The sequence below is a fragment of the Glycine soja genome, chromosome 10 (genome assembly GCF_004193775.1).
Source record: "Glycine soja cultivar W05 chromosome 10, ASM419377v2, whole genome shotgun sequence".
Taxonomy (NCBI): Eukaryota; Viridiplantae; Streptophyta; class Magnoliopsida; order Fabales; family Fabaceae; genus Glycine; species Glycine soja.
In genome coordinates, this window is record NC_041011.1 from 32,137,783 (window position 1) to 32,161,762 (window position 23,980).

General features: G+C 32.8%; 1 protein-coding gene across 3 annotated transcripts; it reads right to left on the minus strand.

Annotated features, from left to right (window-relative positions):
* Window positions 1-3,016: 3,016 nt before the first annotated feature.
* LOC114371070 (protein VASCULAR ASSOCIATED DEATH 1, chloroplastic-like) lies at window positions 3,017-17,872 on the minus strand. 3 transcript variants are annotated; one of them, XM_028328474.1, is made up of 19 exons: window positions 17,338-17,473; window positions 16,706-16,812; window positions 16,407-16,472; window positions 14,349-14,399; window positions 14,097-14,162; window positions 13,796-13,891; window positions 13,563-13,664; window positions 12,679-12,779; window positions 12,424-12,596; window positions 12,083-12,123; window positions 11,871-11,958; window positions 11,617-11,703; window positions 10,616-10,670; window positions 9,746-9,812; window positions 5,956-6,055; window positions 4,608-4,669; window positions 4,473-4,512; window positions 4,048-4,325; window positions 3,017-3,494 (listed from the first exon to the last, which is right to left on the minus strand). In XM_028328474.1, exons 5-19 carry the CDS (start codon window positions 14,154-14,156, stop codon window positions 3,261-3,263), a joined length of 1,584 nt encoding a protein of 527 aa, XP_028184275.1. In that variant the 5' UTR covers window positions 14,157-14,162; window positions 14,349-14,399; window positions 16,407-16,472; window positions 16,706-16,812; window positions 17,338-17,473; the 3' UTR covers window positions 3,017-3,260. The 3 variants fall into 3 exon arrangements, with proteins under 3 accessions (XP_028184275.1, XP_028184273.1, XP_028184274.1); XM_028328472.1 differs by lacking the exon at window positions 16,706-16,812 and having other exon boundaries at window positions 17,338-17,870; XM_028328473.1 differs by lacking the exon at window positions 16,706-16,812 and having other exon boundaries at window positions 3,025-3,491; window positions 17,338-17,872.
* Window positions 17,873-23,980: the final 6,108 nt, after the last annotated feature.

Below are 23,980 nucleotides of genomic sequence, written 5' to 3' on the forward strand. Positions count from 1 at the left end.
TAATATTTAAATACTTTGAACCACTCATTTTTGGCATTATTTTTTCTAGTTTATTTTCAATCAAATATTTTATACAATTTTTCCTTTACTAAATTATACGGCCTCTAGACCTAAATATAAGAAAAAAAAAGAATTTTCAAACTTTAATATAAATAAATTTTAATTACTTTGATCCTATTTAATAATATCATCCAAAAAAATTCTTTCAATTAATTATAATTATAATTCCAATAACATCTTTTCATTTTTAATATCAAATTTCAATAAAAGATACTTTAGAAAATAAACAAATTTTTTATCTTTAGAAGAATTAAATGAATTATCCAACTTTCTTAACCCGTGTAAGTTAAGTATACTTATATTTAAGTCCGGTATAATTCAGATTTAGAGGGTGTCTAGGGTGGGCCATGAAGGTAAGTGATCTTTGGTAGACGGACATTCCTACATGCATCGAGTAAAATTGCTGATACACATAGCAATTTAACAATTTTTCCATTTTATCCTTCCGTAAAAAGGATACGGATCAAGTTATTATTATAACACTCTAATCAGCAAAACTAATAGTCCAATTATGTTATAAAATAAATAATGTTGTTATATATAACACTAAAAATTTCTAATGTAGATTTAATGTGGATGTAAATTTAAATAATTAATTTTGTAACAATTAATTTTGATATAACTTATGTGAATTATTTAATCTATATATTTCTTTTATAAATAAAAATATTTACTATTAAAAAAATTAATTAATTAAAAAATTAAAAAAAACATTTATGGATCACGTGATTCGTATGAGTTACAATATAACTTATACGAATTACGTATAATGTATAACTTATAGGAATTACATAATTCATATGAGTTAATCCGTATGAGTATGAGTTTTACTCATATGAATTACGTGATCAGTAAGTTTTTTATTTTTTTAAAAAATTAATAAATTAATGTATTTTAATCGTAAATATTTTTTTATTTATAAAAAATTATACAGATTAAATAATTCGTATAAGTTATATCAAAATTAATTGTCACAAATTTTATTATTTAAATTTACATGCACATTAAATATACATTAGAAATTTATAGTATTATATATAACATTATTTATTTTATAACATAATTGAGCTATTAGTTCAATTAGTTAGAATATCATGCTAATAATTTGAAAGTTAGCTTTAACTCTTACTTGGACCATTAATTTTAAATTAATTAATAAAATATTTTTGAAAAAAAATTAAAAAAATGGATTGGGCCTCATACGGATTAAGTTAATCCGTATGAGACTTAGGATTAGTTGATCCATATCCTTTTACGGAAGGATAAAATGAAAAAAGCACGAAATTGCAAGATGTACCAGCAATTACGCTGGGTGCACGTAGCAATGCCCTTGGTGGACCACTATCACCAGTCCAACAACCAGAAACCACCACCAAGACCCGCCACTGCCACCACGAGATTTGCCATAACCCATCACACCAACAGATCTATTCCACTAGCCACGCGAGCTGCCATTGCAAGTCTGTTTTCAAGAAAAAGTTCAAACCCATTATGGTTGACGATGACATCGATGAAGGTCCTGCAAAGTCCTCACCGTCAATGATGGGAGGTCCTTATCGCCGTTGCTGATTGTAATTGCGGTTATTATGATTTTAGTAGTTTAATCTGTTTTCAAACCCATGATGGTTGACGATGACATCGATGAAGGTCCTGCAAAGTCCTCACTGTCAATGATGGGAGGTCCTTATTGCCGTTGTTGATTGTAATTGCGGTTATTATGATTTCAGTAGTTTAATCTGTTTGGTTTTGGATTCTTTTTTCTGCTTTTTCCTTATTTTCCAGAGTATTGATTTTAAGTTTGATGTGTTCGTTGCTCTCTGATGTTGGTGACGGTGCCACTGGCTGAAACTACAGATATCTCACATTTGAAGGAAACGTAAGTTTGCTAGCTAAGAAGAAGAGGGACGTAGGGTGTTTTGGCTGTCGCTGGAAGTTAACTCCGGCAACGCTGACTGGCCACGAGTTATTTTGTGGGGGTAGATCAGACGAAGAAGGGTGGTCAGAGAGAGAAAAAGGAAAGGAAGAGAAAGAAGATCAAAGAAAGAAAGAAGAAAAAATAATCTAGTGCAAAGGGTGCACCACATGGTTGTGGGAATCACATGAATACAATGGTCTACAAAAGTGGTCCACAATAAATCACTTGTAGAAGTGGATCATGCTAGCTTTCATCCACAAATCAATATCATTTTACACTTCAATTAAATTGAAGCAAAAGATTTAGTTTTAACAATTAAAAAATATATGGTGTAATGGGGATCTCTACCCCACGTATTAATTTTTGGGCTTTTAAGCCCCATTAATACTTGGGTGATGCTAGTGCACCAGCATTATTATTTGTGCACCCAACAATTTTTTAATCCCCTAAATATCCCTGGTGTCTTCTTCCTTTTGAAGTTGGTTGCAGTGTTATTTTTTCTCTTACGCCTCCATTGTTTTTTTCTTCGCTTTCTCCCTCTGTTGTTGGTTCGTGTTGGTTTTTCATTGTTGAGAGAGTTGCCGCTTGGGTCGAGGTGAAAGTGTTACGGGTGATGATTGTTGCGGTGGTTGTTTCGTCGTCGTCCGCATTTAAGGTACGCCATTATGCTGCATTTTGTTGGGTGTGCGTGAGTTAATCCGTATGTGCAAGTTATAAGTACGGATCAAGTTAATCAGTAAGATCTATACGGATCAAGTTAATCCGTAAGTTAAAATTACAAATACGGATCAAGTTGATCCGTATGACTCATATGGATCAACTATGACTCATACAAATCAAGTTTATTCATATGAGTCATACAGATCAACTTGAGTGAAGGACATTTTAACCCATTCACTTAAAATGTTGGGTGCACCAGCAATAATGCCGGGTGCACCTAGCATCACCCTTAATACTTGTTTTAAACAAAAAGCCCCATTAATACCAAAAATAAAATAGAATTAAGGAGACCAAATTGGCATTCAAACTGACATAGAAACAAAGTTCAATTAATCCTTAAAATTATAATAGTCATCCATTGCATTTCATCCTATTATTTGATACTTGAAAACAAACCCTAAATCACAAGTTCCTCGTTTCTTTAATTTTGGGTATAAAATAAAGTCCTCATTTACAACGAGGGAGAAGAATGAATTTACGAAATTAAATATCATATCTATATATCACATCACATGTATATACAAAAAAAAAAGATGCTATAAGAGGGGACAATGAAATTTGGTAACTAGTGTTCTAGGTCCTTTAATTGCTTTTTTAAAAGTAAATGTTCATACCGCATCCTTTCAAGCCTACTCTCAACCATGTACATTTCATCTTTGAGGTGATGAATTCTTTTCTCCAGCCACGCTATGTCTGAAGGACTTCTAGTGACCTCATTGTTCATCCTGTTCATGATGTCTACAGGAGTGTTCATATGTATGTGTTGAGGTCTGGCCAATAACACAAGTATGCTAAACTGCTGCAACAGAATAAAGAAAGGGTTAGAATGACTTAAAATGTAAACTGATCGACTTGCAATTATAGTGAAAAATAAATCATTACAGACGCAGCCTTAAAATCCAAAACATTACAAATTTGAAATTAAAAGATAATCCGGAACAGGTAACCAAGCATTAAAGCCAAACAAAAATGTTTGAAGCTAAACGAGACAAAACATGTGAATAGAGGGCGGGGACGATTCTATTATTATTATTATTATTATTATTATTATATCATTGTTACTTTAGATTGATTCTTGAATTTTGCTTTTATCATGTGAGGAACACAGGTTTTAAAGAAGGGAACCAAAATATGTACATTAGAGTTTGAGCAGTCATTCAGAAGTAAAGTGACTGAATGCTAACTTAAGCAATTTGATGCCAGTAACTGCACCAATTTTTTTATGAACAACTTTATTTTCTTACCAAACACACAAGAATTGCTAGTCCGGAGTTCCTCGCAGAATTTTATAACTAGTTCACGAAGTAAGAAAAGGCATAAATCTATCTAAAGTTCAGGTTTAAAGTACACACCTGAATGAAGAAAATCAGAGCGACAATAGTAATAAGGAGCAGAGAAAGATTGCTATGACTTCTCAAAGATGATCTGAACTTCGTCATAAACTCTTTAAACAGTGAAACAGATGATGGTTCGATGAAATTTCCCTGCAAGTGAGAGCCGACATTGTGGGTAGCAGCATCAAAGGCATTGGATGTAGCTAGTATCTTTGTAGGGTTACTTTGCTCCGGTGACCCTTCTGAAGATTCTCTAGTCTTCACTTCTCTATCTAAATTGATTTCACCATTTTGAGCTACAGCAACAGCAGAACCACTTTCAGCCTCATAAAAAGTAAACCATAAATCCTCAAAAGTAGGATATTTCACTGGACACCAGTGTTGTATGGAACCCAAAAGTAACCTTAAATTTTAAGAAAATATAGGAATTATGAAAGCCAAACCTTGTTTTTCAAGGTTCTTCTGCTTCAACATTTCATGTGCCTGAAATTCCATACATTTTCAAACGGACATTTAAAAGGAAACTTGAACCACAGCAAAACAAAATACGTATAATACAAGCACAGACACAAGAATACCATGTTTATCCATGTCGCATAAGCATCTCGACATTCTTCAATTGTTGATTGTATTATTTTGCCTGTGATTATTCCCACATGAAATCAAAGAAAGTTCAAGTTCGTGACAGTGACAAAATAGAACACATAGCAATGCAACTCAAACTGTGTCAGGGGAGAGATAATTTGTATTGAACAAACTCTTAAGATTCAGTTATGCTAATGTCTCCATTTGGAATAAATTAGAAGATCAAAATAACAAACATAAGAAAATATAAGAATGATATCATCATTAACGAAAATCTTTAGTTATAAACTTCCTTTAAAACAGAGATTAAAGATAGGACATTTAACAATGCAACTCAAACATTATGTGTAGGAGGGAGAGAGATAATCCATATTAAACAATCTCCTAAGATTCAATTATGTTAATGTCTCCTATTAGGAATAAAATAGAAATTCAAAATAACAAACATAAGAAGAAAAATAAGGAATGAAATTTATCAATATTGAAAATCTTTCATTATAGACATCAGAATTTCACAAGTAAAACAGCGATTAAAGATAAGGTATTTAAGAATGCAACTCAAAACTGTGTGTGTGCAGAGGGGGAGAGGGAATTTGTATTAAACAATCTCCTAATATTCAGTTATGTTAATGTCTCCTATTTAGGAATAAATTAGAAGATCAAAATCACAAACATAAGAATAAATAAGGAATGGCATTATCAATATTGAAAATCTTTATTTATAGACAACAGAATTTGACATGTAAAACAGAGAATAAAAATGAGGTATTTACTCAAGATCGAACTTTGTTAAGAACAAAAGGAAGTTTTGTGAATTATTGACTGCTAAAGCCAAGTGTGATTAATTAGGGACTGATTTTGGGTTTGATTGCTGGTAATCAGAATCATCCTCTCATCAAAAGCAGCCGATGCGGTTGCCTCCGTTCTGAGACAGGGCAGAAAACAATCTCAACATCACAAATGACCGAGGCATAGCAGATTTGATTTTGGAACCTTAATGCAACTCTGTCAGGGTAACACAGTCGCTACATCCTCAGTTTGATTATTTGCTTGCTAAAAACATCATAATAATTGATTTCAGGAAAATGTTTCTAAAACGTAAAGTCTTCAACATACACAGGCGTTCATGGTATAGATTGAAGACAATAAGCAGCTAAACATAACACAACCAACATAGAAAAAAGAAAAATGCAAAAAAAACTATAAAACCGATTAATTTACCATGATATAAAAGGACACAAGTTATGAATCAACATCATCTAAATTAGTAGAAATAAAACAAAAGATTAAGATACAAATCAAGGAAAATGTTCATTGAGAATACTTAATAAAAAGCCACACCTTTCCAAATAGTTTTTTTAGAAAATGCCACATTCACATATACCCGCAAAGTGCAGCATTCTTTTGATTCATCCTTGTCTCTCTCTACACTCCACAGTCCCTGGTAATTCACATAGAAACCATGCACAAGTAAAAACTGACAATTCATTGGGAAAGAAAATTATAAATTTATAAGAAACAGAGAACTGAGGACAGTTTCATAGATAAAATAAAGCTCAATAACAACCTGATTGTGTCGCATACTTTGCTGATTAAAAAATAGTCTTTTAACCACATATATTGGTTTTACTCAAACAAATGATTCATTCAATGCTTGTTTAACTAGTGGAGTGGAAACATAAAATGCATTTTGAGGTATCCTGATGTTCAGAGTATTAAGTTGAACGTTAAATATAATGCAAGAGATGATAGTGGAACAGTAGTTAACTATTTACAAACACTAATCAAACTCACTTTTGGTTAGACATTCAGAAATGGAAAATAGTCTAAATGTTTGTAACCTAATTCCTGAAGTCACTTACTATGTTTAAAAATGACACAATATCAACCCAATTCTTTGAGTAACTCTTTCACCATTGTCAGTAAAATGTACAAATTATTTTCCAAGTGCAGTGCCAAACAGAAAAGTAATGTATCTAGTCCAATCCTAATGTCTAATCCATTTAGCATTTTATAGAACAAATAAGAATGCTTTTAGGAAATCTTAAAGCCGTCCTACTGATTGCTGTCGTGTGACCACCATTTTAGTTGCAAAAACAGCATCTATGTTCATGGGCAAGACAGCATAAACCCGACCCCACACAGACCTCATAAAGGTTGGAGCTTGTGCAATAGACCACAATTAAGCAGCAGTACTGGTATAGACCCAAGTCCCCATCTTACATTTCCAAGACGATGTCTAAGGTGGGAAAGACAAACATGTTTCGCACCATGGTAAAGATTTTTTCAACAATTAGATTTTCACCTAGAGAATTAAATGTGCAAAGGTTGATGTTTAACAGAGGAACTTAGGCTCTTTTCACCTAAAGAATTAGGGATTAGAATACCATCTTTGGACAATGAACAATATTAACATTGAACCTCAAATTGAGTATCGTGATTTATTTTAAAGAGTTTGGTTCATGAAATCGAACACCAACAACCTTTGTTATTTGATTTATGTTGTCTTAATGTGTTTTTATAAAAAATTCCCAAAAATATTTTCAAACTAGTGTCTTTGTTTATTTCATCCTTGTTATTGAATGCTACTTTCATGTTTCTATTGTTTCATTCATTAATTTAGATAGTAAAAAATTGCGAATTTGCCAAGCATTACGTGATTCCTCAAGGGAATGATACTTTTACTTATTAGAATACTGCAAACAACTTAGTACGCTTGGGGATAAGGTTCACACTCGGTGCAGTTATGCATAACACTATTTTTCAAGATCCTGGACACTCCAAATCTTAATCGTCATCAAGATCAAGATTAAGATCAAGATCAAGAATAAAGCTTGTTTTCCAATTTGTGATCTGAATTTTGTATTTCTTGAATCTGACTGTTTTTCGTTTCAAAAATGAGTTCCCCTTCGAGATTTTAAATGCCAACCACGGCATTGGGGTCGTCTTTGGTGGCGTTGGGTTATCCATGGTGAGAAAGGTAAAGCGCTGGTAGATGGGGAGAGAAAAGAGGAAGGGGAAATGGGGGGTAAATCAGGAAAATAAGACGAAAAGGATAAAAAAAAATTAGCCATCAGATCAAAATAAAATATATTTAACCCTTGAAAAAAGCTTTACCATAATGGAAAACATGTTTGCCTTTCCCACCCTAGACATAGTCTCTAAACATGGTAATTCAATTCATGGCCTGAAGCTGAAAGTTAATTTCGCAATAATTTAGTTTGGCTGATATTGCCACGGCATCAAATTCTTCCTTCTTCCTACTCGTTAGCTAAACTTGCAACCTAATAATTGGAAATGCAATTTCCCATCTTCAGGTGGTCACATAAGTCTTATACAGGTTTTCTTATCAAGTACCTCAGGTTATCTCTCATATATCAGTGTTGGTTCCCAAAGGATAAAAAAGATAATGCTGAATTTTCTTATGTCGGGTGTTAGGAAAAGAGGAACCATCTATTCAGCCTCTTTAGTAAAATATTCGGTATATTTAATGATGACAGAATCTTGCCCGCAATGATTTGGACATGTGAGAAGAACAGTAATAAGAGTGGCTCATATGGAAGATAGTCTAGTAAACATATAATCATATATGTCTTCACCTAATAGCTTAATAGCTTAAGGAGTTCATTGAATTAGTATTTTAAAAGAATATTTTAACATAAAAAAGTTTAATGGATTTTAAAAATTACGTAAGAATACTCGTCAGATTTATTTAAAGACTTTTATGATGATTTAAATTTTAATGGATTTATATCATAAAAATTTAAAGGATTTGAAAAGATTCTATAAATTTATAAGATTTGAAAGGATTCTATAAATTTTTAAAAATACATTCAAAATTATAAGAGTTAGCAAAAAAATAATAAAAAATTATGAGGTTTGAATAAAAAAAAGTGAAATCAATATAATTTTTTTAATCTTTTAATATTTATATTAATTTTAGTTTTATGTCCTCCTATACTAATCTTTCTTGCAATAACACCTTTTTATTCTCACTTTTGAATTTAAACAATAAATTTAAAAATGTACACGTTGGTCTTTTGATTTTTTTTAATTATTATAATTATTTCATGATAAATCTAATAATATGTTTAAATGAAGTATAATAATAAACATATATTAGAAGGGAGTAATGCGGGTGAAAAATTGGTAGGAAAATTACTGAGTTACGTGGATGACAAAATTAAGAGTAACAGTCAAGAAAACATTGCTCGAGCAAGTGATGGGCATAGTCAGTATAAGGAAAACATGATTAGTCTTAGCACATAAGACAAACATTAATTTAATTTAAAAAACAAAGGAAAAAGTGCAGAGGGAAAGAGTATATTTAATATTTTTTTATTTCAAAAGATTAGGAAAAATATATATGGCACATGCATCTTGAAGAATATTAAAAAGAGGAGAGGGTATGCGTGATGAGAGGAAAAAAAATCTAATAACCAATAGAAAAAGAAAAAAAAAAGTCTAGCAAAATCTCAAGGATTTGGGTAAGATTGTTTGATAGATGTTTTATGCTAAAAAGTCTGATGAAATCCATCGAAATCCTTCTTAAAAAATAATCAAATGAAATTTGTATGTTTTTGAGTACCAAAAGACTTTTTATAAGTTATAAAAAATCTTAATTGAATATCACCAGATTGTCTTCCTTAAAAAATCTTAATTGAATATCATTAGACTTATTTATATTATTTAAAAGTCCTGATTGAATACCACAAAGACTTTTTTTATAAAACAAAATCTTTTACAATCCTTCGAGACTAGGTATTAGAGCCCTAGCCTAAGTGGACTAGAGTTTGAGACTTTCTGCCTCTGCTCACAATTTCTAATAAGAAGAGTATATTTTGTCCTTGATCTCTTCGATAAATTCCCCCCCCCCCCCCCCCCAAAAAAAAAAACCGTTCCTTTTCTTCCGAACAAAATGTAACCCAAATTTTAGTGGGTCTCACTTCTCATTTAATGAGTCTCCTAATTTAAAAGTGAGACCCAACAAAATTTGTGATTTTCAATAAATTCCATCCGGAGAGAATGTTAGAAACAGAGTGCTAGAGAGAGAGTATTGCTAGCATTCCTAGAAATAAAATTACTTAAAAGCTCATGTGCATAAAAATTTAATGTTTCAAAAAATTTGTACCTCAACCCGGAAATAATCTGCATAAGGTACATCACTGACTTCTTGCGACGTCTCGATAACCAAATGACTGGATGAAGTAACAAATACATGTCAAGATAACACGACATTTTAAGAACAAATTATTTCATGTAGTCAATGCAGTAACTTATTTTTAAAATAAATAATTAACATAAAGAACACAAGAAAATAGATAAAGGGAAATAATAAAATGCACAATGGAAGCAAAAGCAACTATTTTCACTATTCAACATAACATAATAAAAGCATCAACACTCCTAGGTCCTACCCAGTTTTTCTCATCCGAGAAGAGAATAATTAAAACAAACCTAAACAAGCCACCAACAAGCTTCTTCTTGTATTTCATGTTGTACACCATTCCAAACTCAAAATGCTTGGTTTGAAACAATTAAATTGTTTAGTTGAATAAATATATCCCTTCTCTCCAGTACTACACCCGCCTCTCAATCACAAGTCTTCTTGAAAAGCAACTCACTCACAGGACCCACACAATTCCATTTCTATCAGCTGCATAAGCTTTATCTCAGGCTACACAAAACAGCACAAGAGACATTTTCTTCCAACCTATCTCACCACACCTTTATCATTGTCTTATTTCCTCAGTTTCTCCCACTTAAAGTCATAAACCAATAAAACAGGAAAATATGTTATTGCTACACATCATTACGTTGTCTAACCTACCCCACAACACCCTAAGCTACTAGGGACATTCATCCCCATAATTATCCTCCATCTAGCTTCCTTTTTATTAGAAGCTCCCTGAAACCTTTACCTTAAAAAAAAATTGTTGAGAGTAGAAGACGAACTGATTTAACATAAACAGATTGAGAAAAAAAGGTCATGGCAAAATACCTGTTCCTATAAACACGAAATTTCTGGACCTCATGGCAGCCACCAAATTTCGCTCCTGAAAAAGAAACACAATCATGTCCACTGGCAAATAGACAGCTCCCCTAAAGTTTTGAAAATTCATTGGAACGCATCAGAGAGAAAAGTTTTTAATGCCCAAAATATGATGTGGGAGTTTTTTTTTTTTGAAATGCAAAGATAATTTATATTAAAGTAGGAAAAGTACCAGAGGTACTACAAGATACAAAAGGATAAAAATCCTGTAAGAACAGGAACAGAGAACACCCTACAACAAGCCATCACCCTGCCCTTCAGAAAAAGCATTAAATAAAGACTATAGGCATTGCTGAAGACCAAACAATGGAAAGGAACCTTGAAGTCCCTTTCCCATTCCCTCAACCAAGTCCACAAAAGGAAAAGAGTACTATCTGCCAGCTTAGTGATATCAAAGGATTGATTATGAAATATCATTTCGTTTCTGAGCTTCCAAATAGAATTTGTAACTGCTAGCCACCACATTTTCCATCTTCTGTTAGAAGCCTTTGACCCTGCTGAAGAATAGTGCTGAAGAATATGATGTGGAAGTATGGCCCTATATTTTTAATATATTAGCTAGTCTTACACATTTAGCATCAATGTTCTTCAATTAGTCTAATAGAACACTGATCTGTGTGTCCCATTCACTCCAATTAGGCCCTTTGCACCATCTTATAAAAATGTGTGTTCCTAGACATTTTATTCCTTCTTAATAACTTATTAATACATATATCTAGTCAGCTTCGTGTTAATAACTTGTTGCAAAATTTAGATCTCATGCTTAAACTTATTCCTATAAAATTAAAGAGTTTCATAACTCATGAACATGCCAGTTATATGTCAATGTAAATTAGCTTACTTGACTATCGAATAGAAAATAAACTATACAATTATAACGGGCTAACAACATCAAAGTCAGAACAAGAATTTATACAGTGCACATCAAAATAAAAGAAGCAGAAGCATACCAAGATAAATTTTTATTGGATGTTGAAATGACAGTTCACGAGCATACCCAAATTTCTCTTGAGGATGCCACGGAGAACACCTAAAGTCTGAAAAAAAGAAAGAAAAAAAATGTATGAAGAAAGATATCAGTTATTGGCTTATTGCTATTCTTCCCTAAAATCATATTAAATGACAAGGAGGAGGATAGTAAACAAAACTAGAATATGAAAATGATAATTGAAATGCATAGGTTTAAAAGTTTCATGCAGGCTACCTTTATCACCACACTTTTGGCGAAAAGACTCAAGAAAATTTAGAGCATCATCTGAGAATAAGTACCTAAAGAAGTCTTCAACCTTCATCTGCAATGTGTAAATTCTAAACTTTGAGAAAATCTATAAATTTTTAAAATTAAGATTGATCACATTAGCAAGGGAAAACTTAAAAACTAAAAACAGATCTAGTGATTTTCAAGCAAGATTATACCGGAAACACTGAATCTGCAACACATGTATATGCTTCAAGAACTGCATTTTTAGAAAATAAGTTCAAATCCATCAGATTATCTACACATATAAGGTGAACAAATAGTAGTATGCTACAACATAAAGACAATGGACATTTACACATGAAGTGTTCTTTTTTATCTATAATTCAAACACCTTTCCCACATCCACTGTATCAGACATCCCTGAACAATTTAAAATAAAATTGTTGAGATATTTTCCCTCAGAACAATTTCTAAATGACTACAAACATTTGACTAGTGAACATGAGTCACACACACACACACATATATATATATATATATATATTCCCAAACTCACTTGATGGGGCATCAATATCCTCCTCGTTCCACTTCCAACTCACACTTGCAGCACTTGGGGCATCATTATTCAGTTCAGGTTCAGCAACCTGTTTTACATTGCATTGCTTCTCTGAATCTGCCGTCGATACAGGATCATCCCCAACAATGGATGTAAGCGTCGTATCTTTGCTCCTGGTTCACACACATAAGCCTAAACGAGTTGCACAGAAAATAATCTATTCTATAGCAACAGCCATTATAAACAGGGACATACAGATCAGTAGAAAGTGATCCGTTGTCAGTTATATCAGAACTTTTGACATTTTCAACAGCTACAAATCCATTCTCTTGGCTGCTGGACTCAGACATTGATTCCTGAAGTAAAATAAATAAATGAGGGCAACAGTACAACTGATGCAATTTTGGCCAATTAATTTGCATTTTAAGATCTTATTATGCACAGGTAATCGAATTTTCCAAAGAAATTGAATACTGAAAATAATTAGTGGAACAATAATTTTCAACACATGACAGGTATGGAATGCATTCTGTGAAAGATAGTCTCATGTTCACAAGAGGAAAAAAACAATGAAAACCATTGCAAAATCTAATTATCTGAGACTGGGTTACTACTTTAGTTTGGGAATTATTGGATGCAACTTTGTACTATACATGGAGACAAAGTTGTGCCTTGGTGACCGTCATGGGTTCAAATCCGGAAACAGCCTCTTTGCATATGCAAGGGCAAGGCTGCATACAATAACCGGGCACTAGGATACATTAGTTTAATAGTTTATGGTGACAAAAAGACCATGGCTAAACACTGATCCATATAATGTAGAAAACCTCAGAAAGATACTTAAAATGAAAAGGAACAGAAGAAGTAGTATTCAACATATAAAATCCTACAAAAAAATTCTCATACAAGATCCTGCTGTTGCCCAATGATTGGGCTTCTCCTTGGCTTCCTTACTAATTCTCAAACTAGTGCCTGCTATTTGATCCATTATCCATTAACAGATTACTATAAGTAGAGGGGTGCCATTCATTTCTACAATCCACCGCATTACCAATGAAATTTTTTATCACGTTACATACTACCAACAGAACAAAAAATAATAAACAATTAGTATCAAGAGAGAGTTTTATAGTAAATACCTTCTGTTCCATAATTGCTATGGCTCCATTGCCCTGTCGCGACCATCCCTCATTAATAATCCTGAAAGCTTCATCACGGGATAGGAAGGATGCAAAGAAGTACTGAAAATAAATAAGTGGATTAAGACATTACAGCACAAGAAAATAGAAAATACAAATAGGTAAGTAATGTTCAGGGCATAAATTCATTGAAATACAACTAGCATAAATGTTACTCTCCATATCCAACACACCTTCTTGTTTCCAGCAAGAATCTCAATGGCATTGGGAAAGAGCCCAGCCGTCTTTGCCCTCCTTACACTCGTGACTTCAGGGAATGGGATTATTTTCTGAAACATAATCGTTGACAATTCCAACACGTGGCAAAAAATGAAATTAAAACCAAAATTACTAGCAGATGATCAACATAGTAGATTAAGCATGTACATTGAATAACCTTGATATTATATGTAAATATAAATATAAATTTAATTCCTCTCATGAAGAGTTTAAAATAATGTTTAAATGCATAGACAACTGCGTTAAACACTTCACCTTTGTCTCATATCCAAATATGTTTGAGTAGAAACAAATGAAGTTGACAAAGAGGTACATATGACCCTACAACAAGCAATTAATAAGTCATTAGGAGAAAACAAATGAAAATGCATGTTCAAACAATTGATGCATTTTAACTTAAGAAAAAATACAGTACTCAGTAATATTCTTCAAATTGAAAGGATAATGCACAGTATTTGTGAGTTAATAGTATTAACAATTACCGATAAATCGTGAGCAGACTATTACCTGAATAAGTAGGTTTTCCTGGAGGGCACAATTAAAATCTTCAATAAGGACCTACAGAAAAGGAGAACAAATAAGAATTGTCTTCATTTACAATAAAACAAAAGGGGAATCAAATCGCAGAAAGTTCTCAAGTAAGAACTCCCAAATCTAAAAAATGTGCAAATTCCTGACAACAGTAACATCATCAATGTGGTTCATCTAAAATTGTTGCAAGAATTAGATATGCTTAAATTGTGTAAGGAAAAATTGTTTGTAGGTGTGAGATTGCCAAAATAAGATATGATCTATTGAATTTTGGTAAATATGTTAATTAGAGCTAGGCAAATGGGTTTGGGCCCATGGGCCACCTGCAACTTGCACAGTATACAGGCCTTGATATTTTGAGCCCGTTTAAATTGTCGGTTTTTTATCTGCTTAACCTGCGGGTTAAACAGGTTTTTATCCACGGCCCCTGTGGGCTTTTTACATTTTAATATAAAAAATATATAATACTAAAAAATAAGGGATGTAAACAAAGTAAAATAAAAAAGTATAAAATTTAAGTACTTTTTATATGATTCAATGGTTGGTGAATGACGATATAATATTTTAATTTAGTATAAAATTATAGATTAAGTAAACATGATATAAAAAATGCTTTTTAGGTAGAGCTTAAAATTCCATTTACGTTACCATCTTGGGCAAATAATTTTCTTTTACACAATTCATAGTTAGTTTCTAAAATTTTTTAAAATGGGTCAAATTTTACATTTTAAAATTTAATTTTCTATTTCTTTTTTAATTTTTTTTTGTCAAATGAAGGCCGGCCTGCTAAGCCCGCAGACTATGCGTGGCGGGTTCAGACAAAAAAAGTGAGCCCGTTAAGAATGCAGGGCGGACTTCACAGGTTATGGACTTTGCGGTTGCAGGCTTACCTACATGCCCAACTCTAATGTTAATTAAAACCAAATCTGATCTACCCAAAATACATTTGTGGGGCAGGGGGTGAGGAGCTTCATGAGTTAAACACCACATTAACCTTATTGAGGGTCACACCAAATGGCATTCTACACTTCCAGGAAACACAAACATAGAGAAAAGGTTATCAAACTCAAGAGTGTACATAAACTTGTGGGAGCTCCATTGATTCAACTCGTGCACTTGACTCATAAGAGTTTACTTAATAACAAAATACCTATAAATAACATACTAATTGAATATTTTAACATAAAGAAAAATAATAAGAGAAAAAAGATTATGCACTAACAGTGTAAAAAATTTTACATGGTCATCCAATCACAACTCACCATGTACGGTTAATTTGTTGATTTTTAAAATAATTATCTTAAAGTAATACAAATGGTGATTTGTGATTGAATGTAAAATGTCAGTACATAGAAATTAAACTCAAATAGTAAACCATAAATTCTACAATACTTAAATAATCAAGTCTAGTAATGTATCACTATTAGATAATAACTTGCGGAGGTAATAGTACTGGTAGAGCATTCCCACGGAGGGTTTGATGTTGTTAGAGGTGAGGGTTCTTCGATTCAGAAACAACACACCAGATGGAGATACGTTGAACCCTAATCGCCTAGAAAACAATCCAAAACGACTTGCATTTTGGTCTAATTTTTTTAAATTGTTGACTCACTGACTCAATGGTAAAACCAAATTTGCACAGAGTCTACTAAAAAGAGAGTTTGCTAACGAGTCAACTCGTATAGGGTAAGTGAACTCGTAAACTAGTAAGAGTTACTGAGTATACTCGAGAGTTTGATGACCATGGCACAATAAAAACTTCGTACCCCATTGCCCAGAGGCTCTTCGCTATGCGAAGGTATGGGGGAGGGATGTTGTACGCAGCCTTACCCTTGCATATGCAAAGAGGCTGATGACCATGGCACAATCATGAAGAAAAAAGGATTACAAGAACCAGATGCACGAAACATGCTAACGTGAATAGACTTAGATGATTGCCAACTATTCCATTATAAGATGATGCTCACTGATCCAACTAATAAGCCATAAAGTTAGACATTAAAATATCTATCTTAAAGGTGGAACATCACTCACTTCCTCCTGTGGAAGACGGAACAATTGTCGATACTCTTCACTCTTCAATACGTCTGGAGTTTGTAACTAAGAAAATAAAAACAATCACAGAAGCAACAATATAGGGTGATCAATAACATGTTGAAATTCAAACTAAATATAATTTCAGTTAAATGTGTAAAAAATTGAAACATTCCAGAGAGCAAAGCCATCCTATAACATCAAAAGCCACAATTCACAAGTTTCATTGAAGCCGCAAAAAAATTGAACTATTTCGAACAATTCCACACTCAAGTTAAACAACACTTCAATTAACTTACAATTAAGTGAAATATGAATTTCAATTAAATGTGTCAAAATTAAAAGATTCCAAGGACCAGAGCCATCCTATAACGTCAAAAGCCACAATTCACAGGTTTCACTAAAGCTGCAAAAAAAAAAAAAGAACAATTCCACAATCAAACTAAACAACACTTCAATTAACTTTCAATTAAGCGAAATATATAAATTTCGGTTAAATGTGTCAAAAATTAGAAGATTCCAAAGAGCAAAGTCATCATATAACATTAATGATCCGTTTGGTTGGAAGGAAGGAAAATTAGTTTAAAATTTGAATTGGAAAGAAAATAGAAAGAAAAATTTAAACTTTTGTTTCTATAAGTCATCTTTCCCCTCTCTTTTCCTTCTACTTCCTCTCAAATCAAGAAAATACTTTGTTATCCGTGTTTTTTTCTCTTTATTTTATTCCCTCTCATTTTTTCTTCTACCAAATATAGGTTAAGAGCCACAATTCGCAGGTTTCACTGAAGCCGCAACAACAAAATAAACTATTTCGAACAATTTCACACTCAAGCTAAACGTATATATTCTTCAATTTAAGTTCCAATTGAGTGATAAATGACACTTCACAGCATCAATTTCGAATGCAGCGAACACACACGAAACGAAGTACCTGAATTTCAGCATCGGAGAAGTGGTTGGGCGAGGAACTGAAGGAATCGCTCCGATTAGCGGCGTTGTCGGGGGACGACGACGGCGAAGGATCCACCACCGGCTGCCGCGGCGGCACGTCACTCCTGGCAGCGGCGGCAACAACCGTGGAAGCCATCGAAGAGAGAGAATAGAGAGAGAGAGAAAGATATATAGAATATTAGATCTGAAATGGCTATAGCTGCGTGAATCAATCAATATTATTACTCCACTGAGGAGAAAAAGTAGATCTGAAAATTCAGTGAGAAGAGAAAAGAGAACGGTGGTGGTTGAAGGTTTTACGCGGTTTTAAGTAGTAACGGCGCCGACGGAACCGAAGAAGAAGCGTTCTTAAAAGGAATGTCGTAATGCTGCACTGATAAAAAAATTAAATTGAGTCAACGTCGGTAGCTGTACTGATAAAAAAAATGATAAAAAGAAGAAGAAAAAAATCATTATCTTCTACGCCATGGTGATGTTGACTCTTCACGACACGTGACTATTTCTTCTGTTAGGCATTCGCCATCTGTTGCGTTAAATTGATTTGTGATGTTAGCTTAGGAGCTGACGAAATGGATTCGACGGATCAACCCGTTCTCGTAATTTTCTTTTGCCAATAGGATTGGGATTTTCAACCCGCGTCAATATGTCTCATTTTGTTAATTCATTTTTTATTAAAAAAAATGGGCTTAAAGATAAGTGGGACGAATCAAATTGTTAATTCATGTTTTATCAAAAAATATTTAATATTTATTATGATATTTCCTATATATTTATTAATTTCTAATTTATTTATTTTTGTCTAAATAAAATATTTTCCAATTTTTAAGATAATACATTCAAATGTTTTTAGTAAATATTTATTATATTATTTAATATTTATAAAAGATAAAATTAATTAAAATCAATTAAATATATATTTATTATTATTTAAAATATTTTAAATTTTGACGGACCAACTCCTCGATCCAACCCAAAACGGGACCGTCATCACTTTGAACCCATATATGACAATGTGGGGTGGGACGGGTTGGTGACGGAAGAGGAGGAATCAACCTATTTTGCTATCCTTAGTTATCGTGTGGGTTATGCTGTGTGATTGGTTGGGAGAAATAACAGAAAATTTTCAATTTATGTGTGGGTCTCACATCTTTTTCTTTTTTTACTTTTAATGCAATTCAAATATTTTTTCACGACTATTTTCTATTTTTTTTTCTTCCACACAATCAAACTATAACTTAGGATAAGACTAACAAAATGGACAAGCTCGATGAGTCATCCTTGGTTAGGACCAATTTGAGCTAAAAAAAAAAAGACAACTCAAAACAATGAGTCTTTTTGATTCGTATAATCTAACAGGACAAATGGACTTGAATCGGATTACTTTAACTAGTAATATATAATAAATGTGAAATAAAATACAATAACTTATTAATATAATTTATAATTTTATACTACAGTTTAATGTTTCTTTTAAAAGATAAAATATATTCATTAAACATAAGTATCCACAAGTGTCAACTTTAAAACAATTACACATAAAATTACTAGCAACAAATACAACATCCCGAGTTCATTGAACACCATCTATCTAACAAGCTTTTTACAAAATAAGCCCCCACCCAAAAAGGAAACAATCAACAAAAAGCAAAGAATCATCTTGTAAATTCACAATGGCCTTTTTAACACAATTTGAACCCCACGACTAACAAATCCAGTTCAATACAGAACCTGCAACCCGATAAAATACGGTAAGATAAACTCTACTCCTTAATTGCAATACATTTTTTTTATATATTAAACTAGTGTAGAACCCGTGCTTACACATGCTGTTGTGGTTCACATTGGTTTGTTCGATTCTGAATTTGGTTAATTAGAAAATATTATTGTTAAGGTTATGATAATAGGTATTGTTTATAAGATGATAATATGTTATGCAAGCCAAGCATTAAATAATGTTTGATAGTCCATTATTGAGTAAGCTGGTAATTTAAGATAAAGCAAAATATTTGGAACTCATCGATTGCTGTAAATTTATCACAAAGTTCGCTAACTAGATACACAAATGAGAATCAACAATCCTAAGTAAAAAAGAAAAAAAAAAGTAGTAATTAGAAAAGCTGAGAATTTAACGGGATGTTGTGGAACATGTTGGTTTGTTTGATTATGGATTTAGTTAATTAGATAATATTATTGTTAAGGTTATCATAATAGGTATTGTTTATAAGATGATAATATATTATGAAAGTTAAGCATTAAATAATGTTTGATAGTCAATTATTGTGTAAGTTGATAATTTAAGATAAAGCAAAATATTTGAAATTCAGTGGTTGTTGTAAATTTGTCACAAAGTTCCCCAACGGGGATATGTAACACCCAATTTTTCGTAAATAAATTAAAAATATTTTTTATTTAAAAATAAATAGAGTTTTAGAAAAAATGATAAGGTTTTTATAATTAAATAAATAAGGAGAAATAACTTTATTAATTAAAATAATGGTTTAAAGGAAAAAAAGATATTTTATTTATTCATTTGATAGGAAATAAAATAAAGTTATTATTTATAAAATAATAAAAAGAAATAGAGTAAATAATGCGCAGAGAGTACCCTATCTAAAACTTTTTTTTTCTCGTATACACCCAAACCCGTCTCAGTAAAATGAAGATCGTGGACTCATTAATCGTTGGATCATTGTAAAATTTGAGAATCGGGTTAGCAACTTATTTCTGAAAATTCTCACCGTTGGAATTTGTGAAATAAGGTCTGAGGTGAGACAAATGTCCTTCACATCGTAGCTTTCTCTTTTCCCATAGATACCCAAACCTATTCCATTAAAATTATGATCCCGGATAAAGCTGTCAAAATGGGCCAGTCCGGCCCACGTGGATTGGCCCACAACAGGTTGAGCTAAAAGTGGGCTAGCCTAGCTCGGCCCACTTTTGTGTGGGCTAACAAAATGCCAGCCCGGCTCGGCCCACCACGGGTTGGTGAGTTATGCGGGCTGACCCATTTTTCTGCCTTTTTTTTGTAAAAAAAAAAATTATTCCAAACAACTTAAAATAAAATTCAATATAAAAACCAAACTAAATCAAATCCAAACATTCAATATTAAAGTGATTGAAGTCTTCAAAATAAACATTCAACATTAAGATTATTGAAATTTAAATGTCATAAAAAATAAACTTCTAAACTATTGAAATTAAACATTAGAGTCATGGACTGTGAAATCCAGAACAACTTCCTCTTCTTTCTCAACATCACCATTAATTTCATCTACAAATACAAAAAAAATACAATATCATTAATAAGTCAAATAAATAAAACAGCACACCAATAACAAACTAAAAATTATGGAAAAAGAAATATAAATTACCAATATCTTCAAAACCATTTATCCAATTTTGGGTTAAAATTAGTGCTTGAACATTGGAAGGAAGAAGACTAGCGCGATACTTGTTTAGCACACGAGCACCAATGCTAAATGCCGATTCACTAGCAACAGTTGTTATAGGAATGCTTAACACCTCACATGCCAATCTACAAAGATTTGGATAACGTTCTTGGCGGTCCTTCCAATAACTCAAAATATCCAACTTAGGAAAAAACTTTGGCTCAAGCGGTGTCTCAGCCAAATAGAGATACTTGCCATTGACATTAACATTTTGGCTCACATAATTGATATATTCCTATGACAATATAAGAGAAAAATTAAATTATATAAATTGAATCATAAAACAATTAAATAATCAAACAAAAGAAAAGACTAACATCATATGGATCATCCATCTCTTGATTTTCTTCTATACTGAAACCTTCTTCAACAGTAGGTTGTTGAGAACTTGATGCAGTAGATGAACTTGACTTTACACTCACATATTCATCAAAGAGCTTGTACATCTTCTCTTTTATGTTATTAATCTTTTCATCACAAGTAGAAGCATCGAGCTTTGAATAGTAAAACCGAAGTGCTTCAAGCTTCATCCGTGGGTCAAGAATCATAGCAATTGAAAGAATGACATTATAGTCACTCCAATACTTGCCAAACTTTTCCATCATCAACACTGCCATATTTTGCAATACTGGATCATCACACTTAAGTGTTTCTCGCAACAACCATTCAATTTTCCATACTTGCATGAAGTATTCATTGGAAGTTGGATAAGATGTACCTAAAAAAAATTCAAATAAGATAATTAAAATATAAATATAAATCTGAAACTATTTATTATAATTAAGTTTGAAAAAATATACCTGAAATCAAATTAGTCATCTTATAAAATGGCTTCAAAAATTCACATAATTTTTTAGTTCTTTTCCATTCCTCATTAGATGGACAACATTTGTATTTTCTATCACTAATAGTGAAACTTGCAAAAGCACGACGATACTTAAGAGCACTCTCAAGCATGATATAAGTAGAATTCCACCGAGTAGGCACATCCAACCTCAAGCCCACTTTAGTATCAATACCTCTCACTTGAGCAATACATAAGGTAAATACTATTTTTCTTGACTCGGATGCTCTCACATATTTAATGCTATCTCTAATTTTTTGTAAAGCAACTTCAACCACTTTTAAACCATCTTGAACTATAAGATTCAACACATGGGCACAACACCTCACATGCAAAAATTCACCATCACACAACAAGCTATTTTGCAATCTTAATTGCTCACCCAAAAGTTCTTGCATACGATCATTAGCACTAGCATTGTCTAAAGTAATGGAAAATATTTTCCTATCAATTTCCCATTCAGTCAAGACTTCAAACACTTTGTTTGCCAAATCTTCACCGGTGTGAGGAGGCTCCAATTTACAAAAAGCAAGAATCTTACTATTCAATTTCTAATTATTATCAACAAAATGTGTTGTTAAACAGATATACCCCTCTTGAGTACAAGCAGTCCAACAATCAGATGTCAAACAAATTCTATTATGACATTTATGAATTATATATTTTAATTTTTCTTTCATCTCACCATGAAGTTTCAGCAAACTAGACACCAATGTGTTCCTACTCACATGCTTAACATCAGAATTTATATATGAAAGTAATTCCCTAACCCATTTATATTCAACAAAGTTAAATGGAAAACCATGTCGAACAATACACATTGTTAGAAGCTCAAGAGCACGCTTTTGGTCAACTTCCCTATATCTTAACTTTCCGGCATGATCAATTATCATTCCACCCACATCATGAAATTTAGCTTTCTTTTTACCCAAGAGCTTAACATGACGCAATAAATGTGAAGTACCTACTTTACTCCCACCAATTACATATTGTTGCCCACATGCATTACATTCTGCCTTTTCTTTACCATCTACCACACCAATTTTAGTAAAATATTTCCAAGCTATAGAAGTGCAAACCTTAACTTTTTTACTCTCTTTTTCATCATTGTCCCTTCTGTTCTCCTTTGCATTTGGTTTAGGTTCAACCCTGGCTTCTTCCTCATCTTCCATAAACTCAATATCATCAACAGAGTCAACTCGATTTACAATTTCAGAAGCCATTTCCATCAATCTAATGCACCTGTAGTTAACAAAGAAAAGGAAAAACGATGGCACAAAGGACTGAAGCGAGGTGGAAGAGGAAGGTCGGTGTCGTGGTGACGGGCAATCGAGCGTTCGGAGGTCATCGTCACCGTCGGTGGCTCGTGGGTGGAGGTGCCACCAGATCAAATGTGTTGGTCTTGCTTTAGGTTGCAAAGAAATTAAGAAAGGTGCAGGCTTTGCCTAGTTGCTTTGCGGACCATTAACAAATTAACAATTGCTAATTCAATTGGACTTTTCTATTGTTTGGCCTTACTCTATTAATGAATGTGAATTGCCAATTGGGTTGCTAGCTACAAAATAAAAATTTAATTTCTTAACAATTATAAATTTATAATAATAATAAAATAAAATAATATATTATTTAAATTTGGTGGATTGACGGGCTGGCCCACCAACCCACGGGCTAAGTGGGTCGGACTGAAAAGTTGCCGATACCGATTTTTTTTTAAAAAAATTGAGCCCAGCCCATCTCTAGCCCACAGTGGGTCGGGCTGGCCCACGGGCCGGAACCCATTTTGACGGCTCTCAGACTCATTAACTGTTGGATCTTTGTGACATCTGGACACCAAGTTCACAATTCATTTACACACATCTTCACCGTTGGGATTTTCAAATTAATATCTAGAGAGGGCGAAATACTCATCGCACGCAGACAATGGAATGAAGGCTTCAATCTCTTCTCCTCCTCTCTAATGCTTGGAAACCCTGGCAGAGCAACCAGAGGAAAAGCTTGAGAAATCTCAGGAAACCACTAGAGATGCCGATATAGCTGTTGAAATACACACGTGAGCCCGTTTAGAAGTAAGGGATGAGTTTATCGCAATTTGGGTTAGAATGAACATGTGTAGGGATCCTTAGAGGATTAAATTGGGGTTTATTTTGGGATGTTTATTGAATTATAATTTTCCTTTATGATTATAAATATGATATTGTTGTGTTTGACAGACCAATTGATATCCTGATGTGAATTGGTTGATAAAATTGAGTGCTCTTGGTGTTTTCGTGTTTTTGACCTATGATTTTGATTCATTGATTTTAATATGATTGTGTGAAATTGTTTGAGGG

Bases quoted from the DNA above. Each gene is read 5' to 3' on its own strand.
- LOC114371070 (XM_028328472.1), bottom strand. From the start codon at position 17,493: ATGGCTTCCACGGTTGTTGCCGCCGCTGCCAGGAGTGACGTGCCGCCG. The intron at 13,892-14,096 runs GTGAAGTGTTTA...ATTATGTTTCAG, and splicing joins TATTTGGATATGAGACAAAG to AAAATAATCCCATTCCCTGA. The intron at 12,780-13,562 runs GTATTTACTATA...ATTTTACTTCAG, and splicing joins TAGCAATTATGGAACAGAAG to GAATCAATGTCTGAGTCCAG.